The sequence below is a fragment of the Bombina bombina genome, chromosome 5 (genome assembly GCF_027579735.1).
Source record: "Bombina bombina isolate aBomBom1 chromosome 5, aBomBom1.pri, whole genome shotgun sequence".
Taxonomy (NCBI): domain Eukaryota; kingdom Metazoa; phylum Chordata; class Amphibia; order Anura; family Bombinatoridae; genus Bombina; species Bombina bombina.
In genome coordinates, this window is record NC_069503.1 from 114657229 (window position 1) to 114683983 (window position 26755).

The 26755-nt window shown below is 38.3% G+C and overlaps 2 protein-coding genes across 2 annotated transcripts in view; one reads left to right on the top strand and one right to left on the bottom strand.

The window, feature by feature from the left end:
* LOC128660043 (oocyte zinc finger protein XlCOF6-like) overlaps positions 1 to 26755 on the top strand; it is a 184940-nt gene that overhangs the window by 124655 nt on the left and 33530 nt on the right. The window lies entirely within an intron of this gene.
* On the bottom strand, positions 20814 to 24855 carry LOC128660045 (oocyte zinc finger protein XlCOF6-like). Its single transcript, XM_053713641.1, has 2 exons — positions 24761 to 24855; positions 20814 to 23317 (listed from the first exon to the last, which is right to left on the bottom strand). The coding sequence occupies exons 1-2, from the start codon at positions 24777 to 24779 to the stop codon at positions 21261 to 21263; spliced, it is 2076 nt and encodes a 691-aa protein (XP_053569616.1). The 5' UTR covers positions 24780 to 24855; the 3' UTR covers positions 20814 to 21260.

A 26755-nucleotide genomic window follows, 5' to 3' on the forward strand; every position in this document is an offset into this window, starting at 1 on the left:
AGGTATAGTTGTATGCTTAGCCAGGGTAGAAATAGCTCCCTCCACCTTAGGGACGTCTGCCATGAGTCCTTTATGGTGTCAGAAATGGGAGACATTTTCTTAAAAACAGGAGGGGGAGACAATGGAATACCTGGTTTATCCCACTTCTTAGTAACCATGTCCAAAATCCTCTTAGGGACCGGAAACACATCAGTGTAAACAGGAACCTCTAAATATTTGTCCATTTTACACAATTTCTCTGGAACTACAATAGGGTCACAATCATCCAGAGTAGCTAAAACCTCCCTGAGCAATAAGCGGAGGTGCTCTAGCTTAAATTTAAATGCCGTCATATCTGAATCTGTCTGAGAGAACATCTTTCCTGAATCAGAAATCTCTCCCTCACACAGCAAATCCCTCAATCCCTACCTCAGAACATTGTGAGGGAATATCGGATACGGCAACTAAAGCGTCAGAAGGCTCAGCATTTGTTCTTAACCCAGAGCTACTGCGCTTCCCTTGCAACCCAGGCATCTTAGATAAAACCTCTGTGAGGGTAGTATTCATAACTGAAGCCATGTCTTGCAAGGTGAAAGAATTAGGCGCACTAGAAGTACTCGGCGTCGCTTGTGCGGGCGTTACTGGTTGTGACACTTGGAGAGAACTAGATGGCAAAACCTGATTTCCTTCTGTCTGAGAATCATCTAATGCCAAACTTTTATAAGTCAAAATATGCTGTTTGCAATGTATAGACATATCAGTACAAGTGGGACACATTCTAAAAGGGCGTTCCACAATGGCTTCTAAACAAATTGAACAATGAGTTTCCTCAGTGTCAGACATGTTTAACAGACTAGTAATAAAGCAAGCAAGCTTGGAAAACATTTTATTTAATGAAAAAAAACACAATTTGCAAAAACGGTACTGTGCCTTTAAGAGAAAAAAAGGCATACACAAACTGCAAAACAGGTTAAAATTGCTTCATTTTTTCTGAAATTTTAACAGTGTACCCACTAAGCTTTAGAAGGATTGCACCACAAGTTAATAAGCAATAAACCCCCAAATAAAAAAAACGGATTGAAATATGTCTAAAACCGGTTAAAACCCCTGTTAGCACCTTGCCACAGCTCTGCTGTGGCCCTACCTGCCCTTAGGAAGCGATAATATGGGGTTTAAAGCTTCAATTAGTCCCTCAGAAGACTCTCAGGACCTCAGGAGAAGTTGCTTGCTGCTTGTAAATGTAGGCCCCGCCTGCTGGGGCCTACACAAAACTAACAAACCCTGCCTGAAAGCCATGTGGGTTATAAACAACCCCAAAGAACCCTCAAGCAAATGTCCCATAAAACAGAAAATGTTACTCCCAGACACAAAAAAAACGTTTGTCCCAAATTCACATAACAAACTGAGTGCCCACAAAAAATTAACCCTTTATGCAAGCTAGTAAAAACCTCTGTTAACACTAGGATTACTGCTTACCCTTCCCCTAATGGGGACACTGTCAGCCTTTCTGAGTTAACACAGTCTCTGCAGAAAATATTGTTACAGATTTCTGCAATGTTGTTATTCTTCTTTGCTCAGAGAGACACTTACAGCAATACTTGTTTTCAGATGTTACTTTTATTCTGGTTTCCTTCAGCCGACAAACAGCAATGAGAATCTTACATTACACATGCGTGTGTGGCTAACTGTTGATTCCAGTAGATTCTGATTACATAAAAGATTACATAGCTTTTTATACATTTACTGTAATATAGGATTCAATGAGAGGACGTCTGGCCAACATTTGTTGATAAATATCTGTCAGCATTGAGGCCCTTGTAAGTCGTAAATTCTGATAACCAGTGAAAGAAACATAGGATGGAAAAGGTCATCCTGAATGTACTATTATATCTTTCTACTATTCAAGGACCATAAGTTTGCCAGATGTCAGGGTTTACGACTTCTAAATACATGGAAAGTGCCAAATATTAGATATTTATTGCATGCACAAATAGAATTATGAAGAAAAGCATGAATACATCATTGATAATATCAATACTAAAAGAAGCTGCATATTTCTTAATGAATGCACAATGCGGCAAATTTAATATCACTCCTGGCAAGCATATGGTGAATCTCTCATTACAAGAGACACAGAAAATACAGAAAAATAGTGTAATTTTAAAGTTAACCCATTCTCACCATTTAACTCTTTCTATTCCTTTCCATGTCAGTTCTATATCAAATATGACTGAACATACCTCATTGCTGTATAGCAAGAAACCGTTCCTCACACTGAAGTTTTCCTGTACTCCTCAGCTCATGTGGGAACAGCAGTGGACCTTAGTTACAAATGCTAAGATCATCATCCTCCAGGCAGAAATCTTCATCTATGTCCTGCCTGAGAGTAAATAGTACAACACCGGCACCATTTAAAAATAACAAACACTTGATTGAAGATAAAATAAAACTAACGGTTTAACACTTCTTCTCTTTACTCTTCCTGCTTAGAGCCAGCAAAGGAGAATGACTGGGGGTGGAGTTAAGGGGGGAGCTATATAGACAGCTCTGCTGTGGTGCTCTCTTTGCTACTTCCTGTCAGGAAGGACAATATCCCACAAGTTAGGATGAATCCGTGGACTCGGTACATCATGCAAAAGAAAAATATTTTTATTGAAAGGGACAAGACAAGGGTGTCCACTCTCTCCTTTCCTCTCCAATATTCCTATTGAGCCATTAGCTATTTATCTGTGACAGATAATGAAAAGTATCCATATAAGGGGTTAGAATGTAGTATTATCTTTTTACACAGACAATTTAATGATCTTTCTGAGTGGCACTCAGCACAGCATCCCTTTATTTTAAAAAGTTATTCAGGAATACAGTTTGTTCTCAGGATACAAAATTAATTTTGATAAAACTGATATGTGGGTAACACTTTAAAGGGAAGTTATCGTAGTCACCCTTTTAAAGAGGTTGAACATATTAAGCAACTACAAATGATGCCAGATGTCTTTATACGTAAATAAAATAAATACTACTTTGAACAGGATTTAAAATCTTTATATTTTCCTTCCTCTACTATAACTTTTAATCTAAAGAAAGAGAAAGACTCGGAATCCCCTTAATCTTTTAGATCCTTCTACTTATTAAAAAAAAATATTACAAACTTTTAATGTAAAACATTACAAAGCGATTGAAAAAAAATGTAAACCTCTTGATTCATATTGCTCAATCTGGCTTTATGCTTGGTAGAAATCCTGTGAAAAAAGGAAATGTATGCTTACCTGATAAATTTATTTCTTTTACGATATGACGAGTCCACAGATTACGCCTCCTGTTTAGCAGGAAGTGGCAAAGAGCACCACAGCAGAGCTGTATATATAGCTCCTCCCTTCCCTCCCACTCCAGTCATTCGACCGAAGTTAGGAAGAGAAAGGAAAAGCCAAAAATGCAGAGGTGATTGAAGTTTAACAAAAAATTACCTGTCTTAGAAATGACAGCGTGGGCCGTGGACTCGTCATATCGTAAAAGAAATAAATTTATCAGGTAAGCATAAATTTCCTTTTCTTTTACAAGATATGACGAGTCCACGGATTTCATCCTTACTTATGGGATACAATACCAAAGCTATAGGACACGGATGAAAGGGAGGGACAAGACAGGAACCTAAACGGAAGGCACCACTGCTTGAAGAACCTTTCTCCCAAAACCAGCCTCAGATGAAGCAAAAGTGTCATATTTGTAAAATTTGGAAAAAGTGTGAAGAGACGACCAAGTTGCAGCCTTGCAAATCTGTTCAACAGAAGCATCGTTTTTAAATGCCCATGAGGAAGCCACAGCAGTAGTGGAATGAGCCGTAATTCTTTCAGGAGGCTGCTGTCCAGCAGTCTCATATGCCAGACGGATGATACTCTTCAGCCAAAAAGAAAGAGAGGTAGCCATAGCTTTCTGGCCCCTACGCTTTCCAGAAAACACAACAAATAAAGAAGATGATTGACGAAATTCTTTAGTCACCTGCAAGTAAAACTTCAGGGCACGGACCACGTCCAAGTTATGCAACAAACGCTCCTTCTTAGAAGAAGGATTAGGACACAATGAAGGAACAACAATTTCCTGATTAATATTCTTATTAGAAACAACCTTAGGAAGAAAACCAGGCTTAGTACGTAAAACCACCTTATCAGAATGAAAAATAAGATAAGGAGAGTCACATTGTAACGCTGAAAGCTCGGAAACTCTACGAGCAGAGGAAATAGCAACCAAAAAAAAAACTTCCAAGATAACAACTTAATATCTATTGAATGCATGGGTTCAAATGGAACCCCTTGAAGAACCTTAAGAACTAAATTCAAACTCCAGGGTGGAGCAATTGGTCTAAACACAGGCTTGATTCTGGTCAGAGCCTGACAAAAAGACTGAATGTCTGGAACCTCTGCCAAACGCTTGTGTAGTAAAATCGACAAAGCAGAAATTTGTCCCTTTAAGGAACTAGCTGATAACCCCTTCTCCAATCCTTCTTGGAGAAAAGATAAAATTCTGGGAATCCTAACTCTTCTCCATGAGTAGCCCTTGGATTCGCACCAATAAAGATATTTATGCCATATCTTATGGTAAATCCTCCTAGTGACAGGCTTACGTAAATATGGTAAATCCTCCTAGTGACAGGCTTGCCTGAATCAAAGTATCAATGACCGAATCAGAGAACCCCCGCTTAGATAAAATCAAGCGTTCAATCTCCAAGCAGTCAGCTGCAGAGAAACTAGATTCGGATGTTGGAAGGGTCCCTGATTGAGAAGGTCCTGCCTCAATGGAAGCTTCCATGGCGGCAGAGAGGACATGTCCACTAGATCGACATACCAAGTCCTGCGAGGCCATGCAGGCGCGATTAGAATAACCGAAGCCCTCTCCTGTTTGATCCGTGCAATCACCCAGGGAAGGAGAGCAAACGGTGGAAACATATAAGCTAGGTTGAATGACCAAGGCACTGCCAAGGCATCTATCAGTTCGGCCTGAGGATCCCTTGATCCGTATCTTGGGAGCTTGGCATTATGACGAGACGCCATCAGATCTAAATCCTGTCTGCCCCATCTGAGAATCAGAGTAGCAAAGACCTCCGGATGAAGTTCCCACTCCCCCGGATGAAACGTCTGTTTGCTTAAAAAGTCCGCTTCCCAGTTGTCCACTCCTGGGATGTAGATTGCTGACAGATAACAAGAGCGAGCCTCTGCCCATCGAATTATCTTGGATACTTCTGTCATTGCTAAGGGACTCCTTGTTCCTCCCTGATTATTGATGTAAGCCACAGTCGTGATGTTGTCGGTTGAATTTGACCGAAGCCAACTGAGGCCAAGCCTGAAGCGCATTTAATATTGCTCTCAATTCCAGAATATTGATTGGAAGTAGAGACTCCGACTGAGTCCACACACCCTGAGCCTTCAGGGAATTCCAGACTGCACCCCAACCTAGTAGACTGGCATCCATTGTTACTATCACCCATGAGGGTCTGCGGAAGCACGTCCCTTGGGACAGATGATCCGGCGACAACCACCAAAGAAGAGACTCTCTTGTCTCCTGATCCAGATCTATCTGAGGAGACAAATTTGCATAATCTCCATTCCACTGCCTGAGCATGCTCAGTTGTAGTGGTCTGAGATGAAAACGAGAAAACGGAATGATGTCCATTGCGCGACCATCAATCCAATTACCTCCATGCACTAAGCCACTGATAGCCGAGTATTGGACTGAAGGGCCCGGCATGTATTCAGAATCTTTAGTTTCTGACCTCCGTCAAGAAAATCTTCATGGATATGGAATCTATTAGAGTTCCCAAGAAGGAAAACCTTGTCTGTGAAATTAATGAACTCTTTTCTAGATTCACCTTCCACCGGTGAGTCCTCAAAAAGGACAGAACCATGTCTGTATGAGACCTTGTCAGATGGTAAGACGATGCCTGGATCAGAATATCATCCAGATAAGGCGCCACTGCAATGCCCCATGGCCTGAGAACCGCCAGAAGGGACCCTAGAACCTTCATGAAGATCCTGGGTGCTGTGGCCAACCCAAAGGGAAGAGCCACAAACTGAAAATGTTTGTCCAGAAAGGCAAACCTTAGGAACTGGTGATGATCCTTGTGGATAGGAATATGAAGATATGCATCCTTCAAGTCCACGGTAGTCATATATTGACCCTCCTGGATCAATGGCACAATTGTTTGAATGGTCTCCATCTTGAAGGATGGGACCCTGAGAAACTTGCCCTCTTTCTTGTGGACCACGAAAAGATTTGAGTAAAAACCCTGCCCCTGTTCCAGTCTTGGAACGGGACGAATTACTCCCATAGTAGAGAGGTCTTTTACACAACGTAAGAACGCCTCTCTTTTTATCTGGTCTACAGGCAATCATGAAAGCAGAAACCTCCCCTTAGGGAGAGAATTTTTGAATTCCAGTTGATACCCTTGGGCCACGATTTCCAGTGTCCAGGGGTCCTGAACATCTCATTCCCAAGCCTGGGCAAAGAGAGAAAGTCTGCCCCCTACTAGATCCGGTCCCGGATCGGGGGCCGCCCCTTCATGCTGTCTTGGTAGCAGCAGCGGGCTTCTTGGGTTGTTTACCCTTGTTCCAAGCCTGGTTGGGTCTCCAGATGGACTTGGCCTGAGCAAAATTCCCTTCCTGTTTAGCGGAAGACGAGGAAGAAGAGGGGACTCCTTTAAAGTTCCGAAAGGAACAAAAATTATTCTGTTTACCCCTCAGCTTAGCAGTTCTATCCTGAGGTAGGAGATGACCCTTACCTCCCGTAATGTCAGAAATTATTTCTTTCAAGTCAGGCCCGAATAGGGTTTTTCCTTTGAAAGGAATAGCCAAAAGCTTTGACTTAGATGACACATCAGCAGACCAAGATTTTAACCATAACGCTCTACGCACTAAAATGGCAAATCCGGCATTCTTAGCCGCCAATTTGGCAATCTGAAAGGCAGCATCTGTAATAAAAGAATTAGCTAGTTTAAGAGCCTTAATTCTATCTAAAATGTCCTCTAAAGGGAGTCTCAGTCTTAAGAGACCCTTCCAAGGCGTCAAACCAGAAGGCCGCCGCAGTGGTAACTGGTACAATGCAGGCCATTGGTTGTAAAAGGAAACCCTGATGAATAAATAACTTTTTTAGAAGACCCTCCAATTTCTTATCCATAGGGTCCTTGAAAGCACAACTGTCCTCAATAGGAATAGTTGTACGCTTAGCCAGGATAGATATAGCTCCCTCCACCTTAGGGACTGTTTGCCAAGAGTCCCGAACAGTGTCAGATATGGGATACATTTTCTTAAAATTAGGAGGTGAAAACGGGATACCCGGTCTTTCCCATTTTCGTGTAATAATTTCCGAGATTCTCTTAGGAACCGGAAAAACATCAGAGTAAGCAGGCACCTCTAAGTATTTGTCCATCTTACACAATTTCTCTGGTGGTACCACAATAGAGTCACAGTCATCCAGAGTCGCTAGAACCTCCCAAAGCAATAGACAGAGGTGTTCAAGCTTAAATCTAAAGGACATGACATCCAAATCCGTCTGAGGTAACACACTTCCCGAATCGGAAAGTTCCCCCTCAGACAGAAGTTTCCTGACCCCCAATTCAGATCCCTGTGAGGGTACATCGGAAATAGCCAACAAAGCATCAGAGGTCGCAGTATTCACATTGACTTCTGTCCTGCTGCGTTTGCCCTGATAAAACCTCTGTAAGGGTAGATGACATAACTGCAGCCATATCCTGCAGAGTAAATGAAGTAGATGCAGTTAAAGAACCCGGCGTCGCTTGGGTGGGCGTTAAAGGTTGTGACGCTTGGGGAGAAAGTAGCGGCATACCCTGGTTCTCATCAGCATGAGAATCATCCTTAGGCACACTTTCCCTAAAGAAAATCTGCTCTTTACATTGTAAGGTCCTTTCAGTACATGAAGGACAAAAAGTAAGAGGAGGTTCCACATTGGCATCTAAACACATAGAACAGGTAACTTCCAGAAGTCCAGACATGTTAAACAGATTAGCAATAACAATAATAGTCGTTCTTTACTTGATATATTGAGCTCTGAAGTCAAATTACATAGATAAAAAATTTGTAACTAAAACGTGTACTGCGCCTTTAACCCCTTAATGACAACTGACGTACCAGGTACGTCATGCATTAACAAGCAGTTAATGACAATAGACGTACCTGGTACGTCAGTTGTCTAACAGAGTGCTGGAAGTGATCACAATCACTTCCAGCAGCTCTGAGGGTATTGCAGTGATGCCTCGATATGGAGGCATCCTGCAATACCCCTTTGTCTCTCTGCACCGGTAGTGATGGTGCCGATGGTGCCTTTGTCCGGTGGGAGGAGGGAGCGTGTGCGCGCGCGTGCACGATGCGCGCACGCGCACGGGCGAGCGTGTGCATGTGGGTGCACGTGGGCGCATTAGCCACACTGACACCAATGAAGGGGGAAAAAAAAAGTTAAAAAAAAAGTTACATTTTTTTTTTTTTTTACATATAAAAGGATCGGGGTGGGGGTATTGTGGGGGGGCTGCTACACTACAGAAATAATTAAAAATACAAATAAAAGTTATAAATAAAATTTAAATAGTTTGGTTTGTGGGGCCAAACTGGGTACTGGCAGACAGCTGCCAGTACCCAAGATGGCGGTAATTAGGTAGGGGAGAGGGTTAGAGAGCTGGAGGGGGGGGATCAGGGAGGTTGGTGCTAAGGCAGGGGTCCATCACAACTAAAATATTTTATAATTTTTATTTAAAAAAACCCAAAAACTTTTATTTAGTACTGGCAGACTTTCTGCCAGTACTTAAGATGGCGGTAACAATTGTGGGGTGGGGGAGGGAAGAGAGCTGTTTGGGAGGGATCAGGGAGTGGGATGTGTCAGGTGGGAGGCTGATCTCTAAAATTAACCCTGCAAGCTCCCTACAAGCTACCTAATTTAACCCCTTCACTGCTGGGCATAATTCACGTGTGGTGCGCAGCAGCATTTAGCGGCCTTCTAATTACCAAAAAGCAACGCCAAAGCCATATAAGTCTGCTATTTCTGAACAAAGGGGATCCCAGAGAAGCTTTTACAACAATTTCTGCCATAATAGCACAAGCTGTTTGTAAATAATTTCAGTGAGAAACCTAAAATTGTGAAAAATGTAAAGTTTTTTTTTTTATTTGCTCGCATTTGGCAGTGAAATGGTGGCATAAAATATACCAAAATGGGCCTAGATCAATACTTGGGGTTGTCTACTACACTACACTAAAGCTAAAATTAACCCTACAAGCTCCCTAATTAACCCCTTCACTCCTGGGCATAAAACATGTGTGGTGCGCAGCGGCATTTAGCGGCCTTCTAATTACCAAAAAGCAACCACAAAGCCATATGAGTCTGTTATTTCTGAAAAAGGGGATCCCAGAGAAGCATTTACAACCATTTGTGCCATAATTGCAGAAGCTGTTTGTAAATAATTTCAGTGGGAAACCTAAAGTTTTTGACAAAATTTGTGAAAAAGTGAACTTTTTTTTTTTTTTATCGCATTTGGCGGTGAAATGGTGGCATGAAATATACCAAAATGGGCCTAGATCAATACTTTGGGATGTCTTCTAAAACAAAATATATACATGTCAAGGGATATTCAGGTATTCCTGACAGATATCAGGGTTCCAAAGTAACTAGTGCCCATTTTGAAAAAAAGTGGTTTGGAAATAGCAAAGTGCTACTTGTATTTATTGCCCCATAAATTGCAAAAAAAGCAAAGAACATGTAAACATTGGGTATTTCTAAACTCAGGACAAAATTTATAAACTATTTAGCATGGGTGTTTTTTGGTGATTGTAGATGTGTAACAGATTTTGGGGGTCAAAGTTAGAAAAAGTGTGTTTTTTTTCATTTTTTCCTCATATTTTATCAATTTTTTTTTAGTAAATTATAAGATATGATGAAAATAATGGTATCTTTAGAAAGTCCATTTAATGACGAGAAAAACGGTATATAATATGTGTGGGTACAGTAAACGAGTAAGAGGAAAATTACAGCTAAACGCAAACACTGCAGAAATGTAAAAATAGCCATTGTCATTAAGGGTAAGAAAATTAAAAAATGGTCCGGTCATTAAGGGGTTAAATAATAAAAGCGCAAACATTTTTCTGTTAACAGCAAAACAGCGTTTGTGGTAATAAAAATTGCCCTTATGCATAAAAAAACAACTTGACAATATTGTACCGCTTGTTGGCAATGATAATTATCAAATTATATCGACTTTTATGAAGCTTAACAACTTTATCAAAAGTCTAGGCCCCTGCACATCGCCACAGCTCTGCTGTGGCGCCTACCTGTCCCCAGATCACACTGCTTCGGCTGAGATAGCACTCCTAAGTCCCTCTGTACCCTTTGGAGTACAAAATAACTTAGGCCCCACCGGAGCCCAGGATCTTGCTGCTTGATCCGGATGAAGACTGCGCGACTGAGCGCGTGAAATTAGGCCCCACCCACCGTGGGCATAACTCGAGCCGCACTTAGGCCCGCATGGGCCGAAAACCAACATGTTGAATATCTCAATATAAACTGTCAAAAACGCCATGTGCCCCTCACAATACACACTTTAACAATCAAAACGCAACAACCATAAATAAAGCTCTCTCCCAGGCCTGTTATTTTTTGATCTAATAACACCAGCTCATGGATTGCAAACCGCATCTCCCAGCGTCAGCCCACATATGTATAAGTGAAAATCACACACACTGATAAATGTCAATATAAAAAGGGAATCCAGGTACACCATTTTCATTTCATATAGTGCCTACTGATTATCCCTCCCCAGTTAGGGAAAACGTCAGCCTGTTCTGATGTATCATGTCTCCCCAGAAACAAATGACTGAACATACCTAAATGCTGCTTGTAGCATGATACGGTTGTCCACACTGAAGATATTTCTTTACACTACCTTCAACTGCTCAGTGGAAAGCCAGCCGGATCTTAGATAATGTTTGCTAAGATCATTAACATCAGGGTAGAAAAATAAGATGTCTCACTCCTTTAAGTGACTGAAGATTTCTCCCTGAGAAAAATAGTGCTCACTGGCACCATTTAAAAATAAAAAACTTCTTGATTGAAGAATCTAAACTAACACCTCACTTTACCTCTTCCTAGTACTAACACAGGCAAAGAGAATGACTGGGGTGGGAGGGACGGGAGGATCTATATATACAGCTCTGCTGTGGTGCTCTTTGCCACTTCCTGCTAAACAGGAGGCGTAATCCCATAAGTAAGGATGAAACCCGTGGACTAGTCATATCTTGTAAAAGAAATATACGTAAAGCCTTTTTAGTTTTAGATCATCTTCGGAATAAAGTAACTACTAAGAAGTCACATCATAAGTTTGATTCTGCTTTATTGACAGCTAACACTAAAAAGTAATTTTACTCCATAGAATGGGATTATATGTATTATACTTTAAATTCACAGACCTGAATATTTCAGCTGTCCCACTGGCCTCTGCAATCAGGTATCCTCTGGAAGATAGTTTCCCACCCACCCCATCCCTTACCCCACCCACCCCAAACTCATTTCCTCATTTATAGATAGTCTCCCACACAACATTCATTCTCCTAAACTAACAGCTGCAAACACTGATCAGCACATCCTTCCATTCACTTAACCCTATAGAATACATACTCTCTCTCCCTACAAATAGCTATATATCCCACATTGATAGTATATACTTATTCTGTGAAGTCTTGCACATGCTCAGTAGGAGCTGGTGATGTAAAAAGTGTAAATATAAAAAGACTGTGCACATTTTGTTTATGGAAGTAAACTGGAAAGTTGTTTAAAATTGCTGCTCTATCTGAAAAATGAAAGTTTAATTTTGACTTGAGTGTCCCTTTAATCAGATCTCGCTTTGTGCTATCTTGTTGTGAAACCTTGTTTAATGAAGATAACATTGTGACAATTTAATAAGATAATGATTACCTAGAATATAATTTTATTAATTATCTGTTATTATTTAAAGTCATTTAAAGGTACTAAAATGCTCTAATAAATTAGATCAGTTTATTATTTTACCACTGATTGTATATAACTATGTAGATGATGCAAAGAAACAGAAGCGCCACATGGCCTAGCACTGTGTATACTGTTGTAAGATGATATATGAGAAATTTGCACTCACATTTGATGATGCACCCCTCTTGGTGCAAATGGAGCAGGCTGGAATCTAACGGTCACCCAGCAGACGGCCTCCGGTGTGGCTCAAACTGTAATGGTTCAGGATGCGATATCACAGTATAAGAAGCACCAGATATCAGGTTTATAGTAGATAAAAACAACAACCTGTAAAGGATATAATGTAACAGAAGCCCACATGGCCACACACCCTCTCACTATATGGGACTTAAATATTTTTATTTTATCATCCTGTTTATTGTATTCAGTTGTTCACCTTTGTTACAGAGTGTTATAATAACTATATCACTGATTTCCATTAGCCCAAGGGCGCCCCCTATTTATTTATTCTTTTATATAACTATGTGTTTAACTCCTGCAATGTCAGCTCTAGAGCCGCACTGTACTACTGGGAGCTAGATGATCATATATTGTGAGCCAATGACAAGAGGCAAATGTATGTAGCCACCTATCAGCGGTCACCTCCCAGTAGTACAGATCTGCTACTGGGAATATGTACATATTCTTTTCAGCAAAGGATATCAAAAGAACAAAGTAAATTTTATAACAGAAGTGAAATTAAAAGTGTCTTAAAATTACAAATTCTATCTGAATCATGAAAGTGTAATTTCCTATCCATTTAAGTATAATTTAAGTAACAGAAAATATCTGTGTATAAAGTCTTGCTGGTAATTAATAATCTGGGTTAGTGTAGGTTGGGGGGTTAATTTGATATTGTTTTATGTACTGCTAAAGGACAGTAAAGTGAAAAGTAAACTTAAATGTATTGGAAAGAACATGACATTTCCAACAACTTTGCAATTTAATTATCATTTGTGCTTAGTTCTCTTAGTATCATTTGTTAAAGAGTAACCCTATGTGAACTCATGAGCGTGCACGTGTCTTCAGACAGCAGAGTTTGCAACAACATATATAGCATTGTTATACATAGTTACAAACACAGAGTGCTAAATTCACGTGCATGCCCCTAAGCTCATATCAGCCTCCTAGGTTTACTCTAACAAATTATACTAAAAGAACAAAGCAAATTAGATAACAGAAGTAAATTGGAAAGTTGGGTAAAATTGCTGCTCTGAAACACGCAATAGAAATTTATGTTTCCCTTTTTTAAAGTATGTTATTTTCTCTATGACATATTTGCACTTAATGGTGAGCGACCTATCTGAAGCTAGGGGGGAATACAACAAAAGGGAAAAGAGAGGACAGGTTCCTCTCCCCTTTCATAAAATTGAGTTTCAAATTCCCCATCATTTTTTTTTTTTTTTTTTTTTTCTCTTATCCTCTCTCGCGTCTCCCTCGCCCGTGTCCCTTGTCCTTCCCACCTCGTGTCTCTCCCTCCCCTCATATCAAAAAATTCACCAGGCACCCAAATTAGATGACTAACTGCTCCAGAAATTTTAAAATAGTGTCATGGAATACAGGAGGAATAACAACTCCTATTAAAAGGAAAGCTATTGTCTCTCACACGCGCAAGATGCAAGCTGATATAGTGTTTCTGCAGGAAACGCACTTGGGCATGGAAGAAACTATGAAACTCAAGGGTTCCTGGGTTAAGGAGGTAGTAGCCTCACCCAGTATTGGGAGAAAGAGGGGAGTTGCAATATTGTTTGGCAAGAGAATAGAGGCAGAGATACTACAAACAAGGAGCGATCCAGAGGGGAGATTTCTAATGGTGAAAACACGAATTTTTAAACAAGTATACACACTGCTTAATATATATGCGCCTAACGAGCTGGATTATGATTTTTGGAATTTAATTCAATCCACGGTGCTGTTACACTCAGAGGGATTCCTGATAATGGGGGGAGACTTCAACATGGCCCCACAGTCTCCGCTAGACAGAAAGAGATTTAACAGTAAACAACTCAAAAATAAAAAGGACAAATTAGAAACAAAGATATTTAAGAATATATACCAGAACTTAATGGTAAGAGACATATGGAGGGTACATAACCCCGACCTACGGGATTACACTTGTCTTTCTAGAGCGCATAAAACGCTCTCCAGAATAGATCTTTTTTTAATAGATGAGAAACTTTGCCCTAGAAATATAAAAGCAGCAATCACTCCAATAGTTATTTCAGATCATGCCCCAATATCACTCGAATTTCAACTAGAGCCCCTAAGAGATGTCCCAAGGAGATTTAGGTTTCCGTATTTCCTGGTAAATGACCTGAAATTTAAAAAGTTTTTAAAAGATAAATTTAAGGAATATGTACAATTTAACATTGAATATATAGAAAGACCAGATATCTTCTGGGGAGCTGCAAAAGCAGTAATTAGAGGGGAAATAACAGCATATGCTGCTAAGTTAACTAAGATACTAAGAAAAAGGGAGAAAGAAGCCACTCACTTTGTGACAAACTCATACAATAGGTTCCTCTTAACAAAATCATCTTTTAACTGGGCCAAATATATTAAAGCTAAAAAAGAAAGAGACGCCCTAATACTTCTCAAGGAAACTCAAAAAGACCTCAAATTTAGTGCTAAAATGTACCGTTTCGGCAACAAATCAGGCAAATTACTTGCCAATCTAGTAAAAGGAGAAAAAAAGCCATTTAGGATAGACAGAATACAACAGGAAGGTCAGATACACACAAATTCAGAGGATATCTTAAGGAGTTTCACAAATTATTATAGAGATATTTACTCATTAAGACTGGCTGACAGTGAACAATCCACAGATTTTTGGAGCAAGTTAATATATCCCACAGTTCCAGAGGAAGTAATAACCACTTTAAATAAACCAATTTCAGAGGAGGAGGTAAATAAAACGATAGCAAGATTGTCACTCAATAAAGCTGCAGGCCCTGACGGACTACCTAATGAGGCTTATAAGATCTTAGCCCCGGAGGTAGCCTCATATCTATCTAGTATGTATAATAACTTTTATATTAATGGTAACCCGGTCCCAGTGACCTTCTCAGCCTCATTTACAACGCTAATCTTGAAACCAGGTAAAGACCCAACCCAAAGGGAGTCATACCGCCCCATAGCACTCCTAAACTCAGAGTATAAAATCTTGACCTCAATATTAGCTGAAAGACTTCAAAATAGTTTAACACATATAATTCACAGAGACCAAGCAGGTTTCTTGAAGAACCGAAATTCTACTTCAAAAATTAGAGAAGCGCTGGTGATATCCGAACACTTTTCTCAAAAGTTAGACAGAGAGGGGGGAGATATGGGTGCACCTGACCTCGCCATAGTGGCAATTGATGCAGAAAAAGCCTTCGATTCGGTTCTCTTCACTCACATTTTCACATCACTGGATAAATTCGGATTTTTAGGTAAGTTCCGGGAATTCATAGAAAATTTATACAAAAGATCTAAAACAAATTTAATAGTTAACAACCTTACGTCTACAGATATCGATATACAAAAGGGTACGAGGCAGGGGTGCCCACTCTCCCCCCTCTTGTTTGACATAGCCATAGAACCTCTGGCAATTAAGATCAGGCAGTCTTTACAGGGAGTTAGAATATCTGATTATGAATTAAAAATTGCACTCTATGCTGACGATATTCTTCTCTATATCGCGAACACAACGATTAATATTCCCAAACTTTTACATATAATAGCTAGTTATGGTACCTTCTCAGGTTACAAAATAAATGCATCAAAATCAGAAATCTACTGGCTTAGAAAAAAGTCAGACTCAATCAGTGATTGTCCTTTTAAGGAAGTAACTACATCGTTTAAATATTTAGGTATTAATATTCCAGTTAACTGGGCGGACCTATATAAACTTAATATAACTGTAACTCTATCAATTATATTTGAGAAGCTGAAAATTTGGACTAACCTACCAATCTCTCTCTCGGGGAGAATCGCACTTTACAAAATGGTTCTCCTCCCTAAACTTTTGTACGTTTTACAAAATACCTCCTTATTTATGTTGGAAAAAGATATTCGCTCATTAAATTCGGCAGTTAGAAACTTTCTATGGCAAGGCAAGAGATCGAGGATAGCATTATCTAAGCTCTCAGTGGGAAGAGAATATGGAGGATTGGCCCTCCCAGACATAAGATCCTATAACTTAGCATTTCTTGCGCGAACAATAACAGATTGGATATGCACTAAAAATTATGTAACCAACAATCTGTTGGACGAAAGCATATGCTTTCCTTTCCACCCAATAGGTTTGACTCACTGTTCACCAAAAGTATTACCCAATGTAATCAAGAAATATAAAACTATCTTTAACCCCATCAAAGCATGGTGGAAGATTGCTAATCGACTGAAGATTAATAGTAAAGCTTCAAAGTATCTCCCAATAAAGGGGAATCCCGAATTCCTCCCAGGGATGAACTCGACAGTTTTTGCTAAATGGCATGAATTAAACCTAAAAACAGTCCAACAAATTCTTAATTTAGATGGAAAATGTATAAAATCATTTGACGAAATAAAAAATGAATTTAAGATACCGAATAACCAATTCTTTGCATATCTTCAACTAAGACATTACATCTCAGATTTGATAAGAGAAGTGGGTTGGAATTGGAGCTGGGGTAAATTGGAAAACTGGTTAATACTCACCAGAGCTGGTCATACCGCAATTACCTATTGTTATCTCGCTTTAAATGGATCTAAAGGATTACCTATACTGGAACAGATGGCCTCTGAGTGGAACAGTCTAAATTTCCCTTGCAACATAGACTCACAGGTTCTCCAAAGATCTATAAACAAAGTTCAACAGGCCACACTCTCCGCAACCTGGAGAGAAGCACACTTAAAAATACTACACAAAGCATATTTTACCCCGGAAAAGGGTCACAAATTATATAACCTGAATTTCTATAAATGCCCGAAATGCTCATTTATAGCAGCTGACTTTAAACACATGTTCTGGAATTGCCCAAAAATTAGCCAATTTTGGCTAAAAATCCAATACTGGCTCAACACCACACTTGGATTTTCCCCTCTGGATCTTACACCAATGCTAATAGTGTTTTGCCTAGATCAGGGCGAAGGACAACACCCTCAGGAAAAATTGCTGATACTAACAATATTAGCAGCTAGATACCTAATTGTTAAAAACTGGAAAAACCATAAAACCCCAGCATTAATAGAAGTGAAAAATTGCCTCAAAAAACAATGTATTCTAGAACAAAGAGATGTCAGTATGAATAATGAGAAGGACATAAAAATATTTTTCAATAAATGGTCAAAACTCATTAAAAGCTTCCCAGTAAATGAAATAGAGAATATAATCTTTCCATTTAGAAACACTGAGCTGGTACAGCTAGGAATATGGTAGGGGAGAAGACGCGAGAGAAGGAAAGAACACTCCCCATCCCTTGGAATTTTTTCTCCCTTTCCCTTTAAAAATTTTTTTTTGTTTTTTTTTTTTTGTTTTGTTTTGCTTTGTTTTGTTTTTGTTTTTGTTGGGTCGAGGTGGACAATATGTTATACAACTCAAAAAAATATAAAATAAATCAGCAACCGTATTTTGAAGGAATTACTTATTTTTTGCATAGGATCCCTCTCCAGAGCCTAGAGGAGAAGAGGTTCTCAATATATTTTGACCTAAACATTGACTTGTAATTGTTACCGAAACTATGTTGTTGTAACATGATTGCTGATATGAAAATAAAGATTTAAAAAAAAAATTGCTGCTCTGAATTATCAGCGTTTAAAGGGACATAATACTCATATGCTAAATCACTTGAAACTGATGCAGTATAACTGTAAAAAGCTGACAGGAAAATATCACCCAAGAATCTCTATGTAAAAAAGGAAGATATTTTACCTCACAATCTCCTCAGCTCAGCAGAGTAAGTTCTGTGTAAAAATTTATACTCAGCTGCAGCCCAACTGCAGGTAAAAAATTTTTTTTTTAAAAAATGAAGAAATGAACAGCAGCCAATCAGCATCAACAGTGCTGAGGTCATGAACTCTTTTACTGTGATCTCATGAGATTTCACTTAACTCTCATGAGATTTCATTGTACACTTCCTTACACTGAATAGGGAAATAAGATGAGAGTGCACGTAAGCTCACTCCCTTAGCTGCCCCGGGACAGACATACTGATTTGTTGTTTAGAAGTCCTTTACAATGAGATGTGGCTACTGAGGAATTTTTGAGGTAAAATATCTTCCTTTTTTACATAGAGATGTTCAGGTGATATTTTCTAGTCAGCTTTTTACAGCTATGCTGCATCATCACTTTCAAGTGTTTAAACATTTGGGTATTATGGCCCTTTAACTTTCATTGTCAGATTTGGCTTCTGTATTTGATGATGTTTTCCTAATTATTCTGTGATATTGTTTTTTTAATTATACAAAAAACACAATACTGGTCTGGATTACAATCACTTTTTATTTGCAGGAAAAACAATTACATCATTATATAGTCAAAAGGAGCATTACATGATATATGCACACAATGGTATAAATATACCTAACACTTGTGTTCTTGATACAAAGGGATTTATCAGATATATAATGTTCCCCTTTAGTTATAGTAGCCATTAAAATTAAACTGATTATGATCACTTATGTTACTGATATTGTGTCTCATTAAATAAAATCAGTTTCCCCTCAGTAATTCCTCTGGTATATGACATGTACAATGCTAAGCATCTATTGCTATAAAAAAAGGTTTATCCACAGGATGTGCACATTAAATATATCTCCCAGATGTCAATCATTTGTGACTGATCTTGTTTATTTAAGTTTCTAAAGCTCTATTCATATAAAGACTCCTTTATTCTGTAAATATAATTATTTTCTCCCCTATGTGAACTAAACGTACAACTCCTAACACTGTCATATTAATAAACAACACTGGGGTGCTTTGGTGTTAATTGGCTTTGTAAACTGGTCAGTATGAGGACAGATTTGTATATTCAGGTGTTGTGTTTGTATTCTATCACATTGATATGAGAGAAACTGAGGTGCGCATATATAGAGGACAACAAAAAGTATCGGTGCACATCCAACCACTTAAGTCCACTTTTTCATGGCATATTTGTATATGCTTCTGTCAGTCAAATATACTTACATAGCTTCTAATAAGATTGGGATCAACATCTCACAATAATATTGCCTTATATTTGAGCTGCAAAAACAAATATACTTCTATCTACTAAATATACTTACATAGTTCAAATAAGATTGGGATTAACATCTCGCAATAATATTGACTTATATTTATGCTGCAAAAAATTTTGCTTGTTAAAAATGCCTTTTAATTTAAATAAAAACTTCTGTCTGCTAAATATACTTACATAGTTCAAATAAGATTGGGATAAACATCTCACAATAATATTGACTTATATTTATGCTGCAAAAAATTGCCTGTTTAAATTTAAATAAAATAGGGATCTTAGTCACACAATATGATCATATTCTGCTAAGCCAGTCACCACTTACAAGGTGTCCCCATATTAGACTGGTCCTAACACTAACCAGTTTCCACACTGCAGCAAGTCATGTCTACACAGTGTGAAGCTTTCTAGCTTATTAAGTATATCACAATTTATCTGGAACACACCTGGGCTGGGTGGCGTGCGTTAACCAAAGGGGAGGGATTTGGTCAGCTCCCTATTAAAAGATACAACAAAGGGGTTTTTTGGTTAAGCACACCACAAAAAAAGGACTGTTTTATCTTAGCACACATATTGTGGGAGTGCTACCGAAGTGACCAAAACAATTACAAGACAACAAAAAGTATCGGTGCACATCCAACCACTTAAGTCCACTTTTTCATGGCATATTTGTATATGCTTCTGTCAGTCAAATATACTTACATAGCTTCTAATAAGATTGGGATCAACATCTCACAATAATATTGGCTTATATTTGAGCTGCAAAAACAAATATACTTCTATCTACTAAATATACTTACATAGTTCAAATAAGATTGGGATTAACATCTCGCAATAATATTGACTTATATTTATGCTGCAAAAAATTTTGCTTGTTAAAAATGCCTTTTAATTTAAATAAAAACTTCTGTCTGCTAAATATACTTACATAGTTCAAATAAGATTGGGATAAACATCTCACAAGATACAACAAAGGTTTTTTTTTGGTTAAGCACACCACAAAAAAAGGACTGTTTTATCTTAGCACACATATTGTGGGAGTGCTACAGAAGTGACTAAAACAATTACAAAACAACAAAAAGTATCGGTGCACATCCAACCACTTAAGTCCACTTTGTTGTATCTTTGAATAGGGAGCTGACCAAATCCCTCCCCTTTGGTTAATGCAGGCCACCCTGCCCAGGTGTGTTCCAGATAAATTGTGATATACTTAATAAGCTAGAAAGCTTCACACTGTGTAGACATGACTTGCTGCAGTGTGGAAACTGGTTAGTTAGGACCAGTCTAATATGGGGACACCTTGTAAGTGGTGACTGGCTTAGCAGAATATGATCATATTGTGTGACTAAGATCCCTATTTTATTTAAATTTAAACAGGCAATTTTTTGCAGCATAAATATAAGTCAATATTATTGTGAGATGTTTATCCCAATCTTATTTGAACTATGTAAGTATATTTAGCAGACAGAAGTTTTTATTTAAATTAAAAGTCATTTTTAACAAGCAAAATTTTTGCAGCATAAATATAAATCAATATTATTGCGAAATGTTAATCCCAATCTTATTTGAACTATGTAAGAATATTTAGTAGATAGAAGTATATATGTTTTTGCAGCTCAAATATAAGGCAATATTATTGTGAAATGTTGATCCCAATCTTATTAGAAGCTATGTAAGTATATTTGACTGACAGAAGCATATACAAATATGCCATGAAAAAGTGGACTTAAGTGGTTGGATGTGCACCGATACTTTTTGTTGTCTTGTAATTGTTTTGGTCACTTCGGTAGCACTCCCACAATATGTGTGCTAAGATAAAACAGTCCTTTTTTGTGGTGTGCTTAACCAAAAAAAACCTTTGTTGCACATATATAGAGGAACAAAGGACAGCAGGAGAGCACTTCCAATCTGGGGCTTTTATAACTGGGATTTAGAAAGTATTATTTACAATAACATCCTTTTTGATGCTTCTATTTAGAGAGTTTGTAAAGTTTATTTGTGTGTAAATATTTGGTGTTTTGTGATACCGGATTTCAATAGAAAATCTTTTTCCACTTTCTAAACGTGTGAAAGGTTTCTTCCCTCGTGAATCCTTTCATGATTTTTCAGATGATTCATTTGTGTAAAACTTTTTCCACACTCTGTACAACTGAAAGGCTTTTCCCCTGTGTGAATCCTTTCATGTTTTCTCAGATTACTCTTTACTGTAAAACTGTTTCCACACTCTGTACATGTGAACGGCTTTTCTCCTGTGTGAATCCTTTCATGACTTTTCAGATCACTCTTTTCTGTAAAACTTTTTCCACACTCTGTACAAGTGAAAGGCTTTTCTCCTGTGTGAATCCTTTCATGACTTTTCAGACAACTCTTTTCTGTAAAACTTTTTCCACACACTGTACATGTGAAAGGCTTTTCTCCTGTGTGAATCCTTTCATGTTTATTCAGACTACTCTTTCCTGTAAAACTTTTTCCACACTCTGTACATGTGAAAGGCTTTTCTCCTGTGTGAATCCTTTCATGAGTTTTCAGATAACTCTTTTTTGTAAATCTTTTTCCACACTCTGTACATGTGATAGGCTTTTCTCCTGTGTGAATCCTTTCATGATTTTTCAGAACACTCTTTCCTGTAAAACTTTTTCCACACTCTGTACATGTGAAAGGCTTTTCTCCTGTGTGAATCCTTTCATGACTTTTCAGACAATTCTTTTCTGTAAAACTTTTTCCACACTCGGTACATGTGAAAGGCTTTCCTCCTGTGTGAACCCTTTCATGTTTATTCAGATTATTCTTTTCTGTAAAACTTTTTCCACACTCTGTACAAGTAAAAGGCTTTTCTCCTGTGTGAACCCTTTCATGTTTATTCAGACTATTCTTTTCTGTAAAACTTTTTCCACACTCTGTACATGTGAAAGGCTTTTCTCCTGTGTGTCTCCTTTCATGCTTTTTCAGATCACTCTTTTCTGTAAAACATTTTCCACACTCTGTACATGTGAAAGGCTTTTCCCCTATGTGTCTCATTTCATGCTTTTTCAGATCACCCTTTTGTGTAAAACTTTTTCCACACTCTGTACATGTGAAAGGCTTTTCTCTTGTGTGAATCCTTTCATGAGTTTTCAGACTACTCTTTTCTGTAAAACTTTTTCCACACTCTGTACATGTGAAAGGCTTTTCTCCTGTGTGAATCCTTTCATGATTTTTCAGATCACTCTTTCCAGTAAAACTTTTTCCACACTCTGTACATGTGAAAGGCTTTTCTCCTGTGTGAATCCTTTCATGACTTTTCAGACAACTCTTTTCTGTAAAACTTTTTCCACACTCTGTACAAGTGAAAGGCTTTTCTCCTGTGTGAATCATTTCATGATTTGTCAGACAATTCATTTGTGTAAAACTTTTTCCACACTCTGTACATGTGAAAGGCTTTTCTCCTGTTTGAATCCTTTCATGAGTTTTCAGATAACTCTTTTCTGTAAAACTTTTTCCACACTCTGTACATGTGAAAGGCTTTTCTACTGTGTGAACCCTTTCATGTTTATTCAGACTACTCTTTCCTGTAAAACTTTTTTCACACTCTGTACATGTGAATGGCTTTTCTCCTGTGTGATTCTTTTTATGAGTTTTCAGATTATTCATTTGTGTTAAAATTTTTCCACACTCTGTACAGCTAAATAAACATTTGTCACACTCAGTACATGTGTGTGACTTCTCACCTGTGTGAATTTTGTGTGGCTTTAGGAGATGAGACTTATATCTAAAACTTTTCTCACATTCTGTAGATTTGAAAGGTCTCTCCTTTGTATGAATTATTTGGCTAGACTGTAGACTTTTCTCTTCTTTAATTTTTTTTGAAAACTCAGTACATGTTTGTGGCTTATCCTCATGGATAATCATTTCACTAGATAAGGCATAATTCTTGTCCTCTTGTTTGATGACTAAATTACACTCTGTACATAACGATTGCTGCCCTTTTCCTGCCAATTCACCATCTCCTTTAAATATCTGCTGTGATTTCCCCAATGTTTGTGAATATTCATTAGTGTCTAAAAATGTTGGAGTCTGTGGTATCATTCTGATGCTTCCTGTAGTGAAGGATGGATATAAACTATTCATTTGTTTGTCTACATAAAAAGAAATGAAATAAAGAAAAATAACAATATATATTATTTATAATATAATCCATCTAAATAAAAAATCATATTCTTTTATACGCAACAAAATGTCTTCCATTTTGTGTTTATTTTTAAATGTATTACCTGTAAATCACAAATTAAAAAATGACGACAAAGAATGTTGCATAATGTTCTCAGCCAGGGAACAAGTACATCTGTATTCTGGGCAAGAGAGGTGGCACCCACCATCCTCATTTAACATTGCACAAGCAACTGCTCATACAGTGCTGCACGGCTCATGCTCAACAAGTTGGGTGAGAACATGATGTCTTAATTATCACAGACTATTAATCAGTGTGAGATGTTTTCAGTGGGTAAGAAGCAGTGATTTTACAATACTTTTAAGCTTTCAGCTGTGGTTGTTTAATTTATATAAACAGCCAAAAACTTTATTAGTTTTATAATATTTACTGCAAAATGAAGCACACGAATCAGGGGCAGTTCTGGGGTGGGGAACACTCACTGGGAACAAGGTAGTCATTTAAGTGTAGTTATAGGTGTTCCATGAGCGAGGTCAGAGCAGGGGAAGTTGGAGTTGCAGGTGTTCTAAGTTCAGAAGTCTGAGGGCGAGGTTAGCCAGTTGTTGGACATGATCGGTCTAAAAGGACAGAGGGGGGAGTAGTATTTCCTTTCATGTAATTGGCAAGAGTTCATGAGCTAGTGACGTATAGGATATACATTCCTACCAGGAGGGGCAAAGTTTCCCAAACCTCAAAATGCTTATGAATACACCTCCCACCACACCCACAACTCAGTTTTACAAACTTTGCCTCCTATGGAGGTGGTGAAGTAAGTTTGTGCTTGATTTTTCTTCTATGATAAGTGCTTCTCAGCATATTGAAAGCCCAATTCCTCTCAGAGTACAGTGTTTGTCAGAGGGATGTGAAGAGAGTATCGCCTATTGATTTTATGGTATATACTCACGGGAAATCTTTTCAAGGGTTCTCTGTTATTGGTCGTAGGGATTCATCTCCTACCTCCCTTTTCAGATCGACGATATACTCTTATATACCATTACCTCTGCTGATCGTTTTCAGTATGGGTTTGGCTATCTGCTATATGTGGATGGGTGTCTTTCATAAGTATGTATCATTATTTAAGACTTTCTCAGCTATGGTTTGGCATTTTATGTATTAATATAAAGTTTTAATTGTTTTCCCATTCCTAAAACTGCTATATGAGGAAATTGAATATTTTGTCTAAATGTTATTTTTTCTTTTACATTTTACCCTGACCCTCATCCCAATAGGGGTTGCTCCTTCTTTATAAACGTCACTGACACAAATGTACTTAAACAATGCAGATATAAATATAATAGTTTATATTTGTTTAATGAGTGATCTATTCTATTTTCCCAGTAATTAAAGTCAGCATAATATCTATTTTACTCACCTAACACACATGAGTTCATGCTGATAACAGGCTCCAATGTCTGTGCTCAGGAAGAAGGTTCCCTTATTCACTCCAGTTACATCAATACCTGATACCTCTCAGTGCTCTGGCCGTGTCTGTAAAAAGTATATTAAATGGTTTAGACAGATAATAATAAATAATGGTTCTGATTAACTGTACTTATGGTATAATTAAAGGCACACGTAACAATTCATGTTATACAGATCAGCTGTTTAGGTTATTACATATGTGCTATTGATTCACCACAAGCATTTAGAAGAGTTAACACTGTGTGTGTTATAATTGCCCCTTAAAGGGATAATAAAGTCCAAATTAATCTTTCATGATTCAGATCATTTTAAACAACTTTTTAATTTACCTTTATCATCACATTTGCTTTGTTCTCTTGGTATTCTTAGTTGAAAGCTAATCCTAGGAGGCTCCTATGTTAATTTCTAAGCCCTAGAATGCTGCCTCTTATCTAAATGCATTTGACATTTTTTTACAGCTAGAGGGTGTTAGTTCATGTGTTTCATATAAATAACATTGTGCTCATGCACGTGGAGGTATTTAAGAGTCAGTACAAATTGCCTGAAATGCAAGTCTGTCAAAAGATCTGAGATAAGGAGGCAGCCTGCAGAAACTTAGATTCAAGGTAATTACAGAGGTAAAAAGTAGGGATGCACCGAAATTTTCGGCCGAAAATGGGCCTATCCCATTTCGGCTGAAAGAGGGGAAAACCGGACGAAAATTGCATGCTCTATTTGAAATTAAATTGACCCCCTATGCACCACAAAATCAACCCCTGGCAGCCAGATTTGTATCCCTCTAAGTGTCCTCCCCTGTGCCTCACTGACCGCAATAAGTAGTTAGAAGACGCATCTAAATTTAGCCCCGTGTGGCTGGGTTATTTCCAGGCCATATTCAACTTGAACTACAGGCCCCAGAATGCCTCGCGGGTAGAGGGGGTGCGGCACTGTGGGCTCACTGGACTGTTCACTAACTTGAAGCAGAGAGGCAGAGTGAGAGAGGGAACTTGCCGTGTCAAGTGAATTGTATGACACTTGCTGCAGAGCCATATAGTTATACTTGTAACGGATCCTCCTGTCAGTGAGTGTGTAAAAGGATCATACGTATATTTACCCTTATCTGGCTCCCTGTCTAACTGTGACTTTATTTGAAAAAGCAGCTTATTGAGTCCTGCACAAATAAAGTCACAATTAGACAGGGAGCCAGATAAGGGTAAATATACGTATGATCCTTTCACACACTCACTGACAGGAGGATCCCTTACAAGTAACTATATGGCTCTGCAGGCAAGTGTCATAAATTTCATCTGACACAGCAAGTTTACTGTGTAAACAGACAGAGTGGGCTGCAGCTGTGGTTTCAATACAAGCAGCTGTTACCTCCTCCTCCTGAGTACTGCACAAGGAGCTGCTTTTCCAGACAGACAGGGAGCCAGATAAGAATGAATTATATGCAATATGTAGGGGCCGTTTGCACACTGACAGGAGAACTGTAATTGTTGGGGCTACAATCCACAAGCACTGGTAATACGATCTCTTGCATTCCTCTGTGTCTCAGTACCATGCTTAACCCCAAGATGCCTGCTGTGTACCTCAATGCAGATTATTATGTGTGTATATATATATATATATATATATATATATATATATATATATATATATACACAGAGGCGTAACTAGAAACCACAGGGCCCAGGTGCAAGAATCTAAGAAGAGCCCCCCCACCACCCCTCCCCCTCCAAAAAAAGGTGAATGTAATACATTTTTTTTTTACATTTAACACAGAACAAAATGTGAATCAGATTACATGTCTTCAAAAGGAGGTACCCTGTGCCCACAGTCTGTGAGATGATCTGACCCCCTATTACTGTATATATATAGTGACACTATTTTACCCCCCCCCCGGTACTGTATATAGTAAGTTAGTGACACAGTCTGTAATCTGCCGGTGAGATGGCTGGCCTGA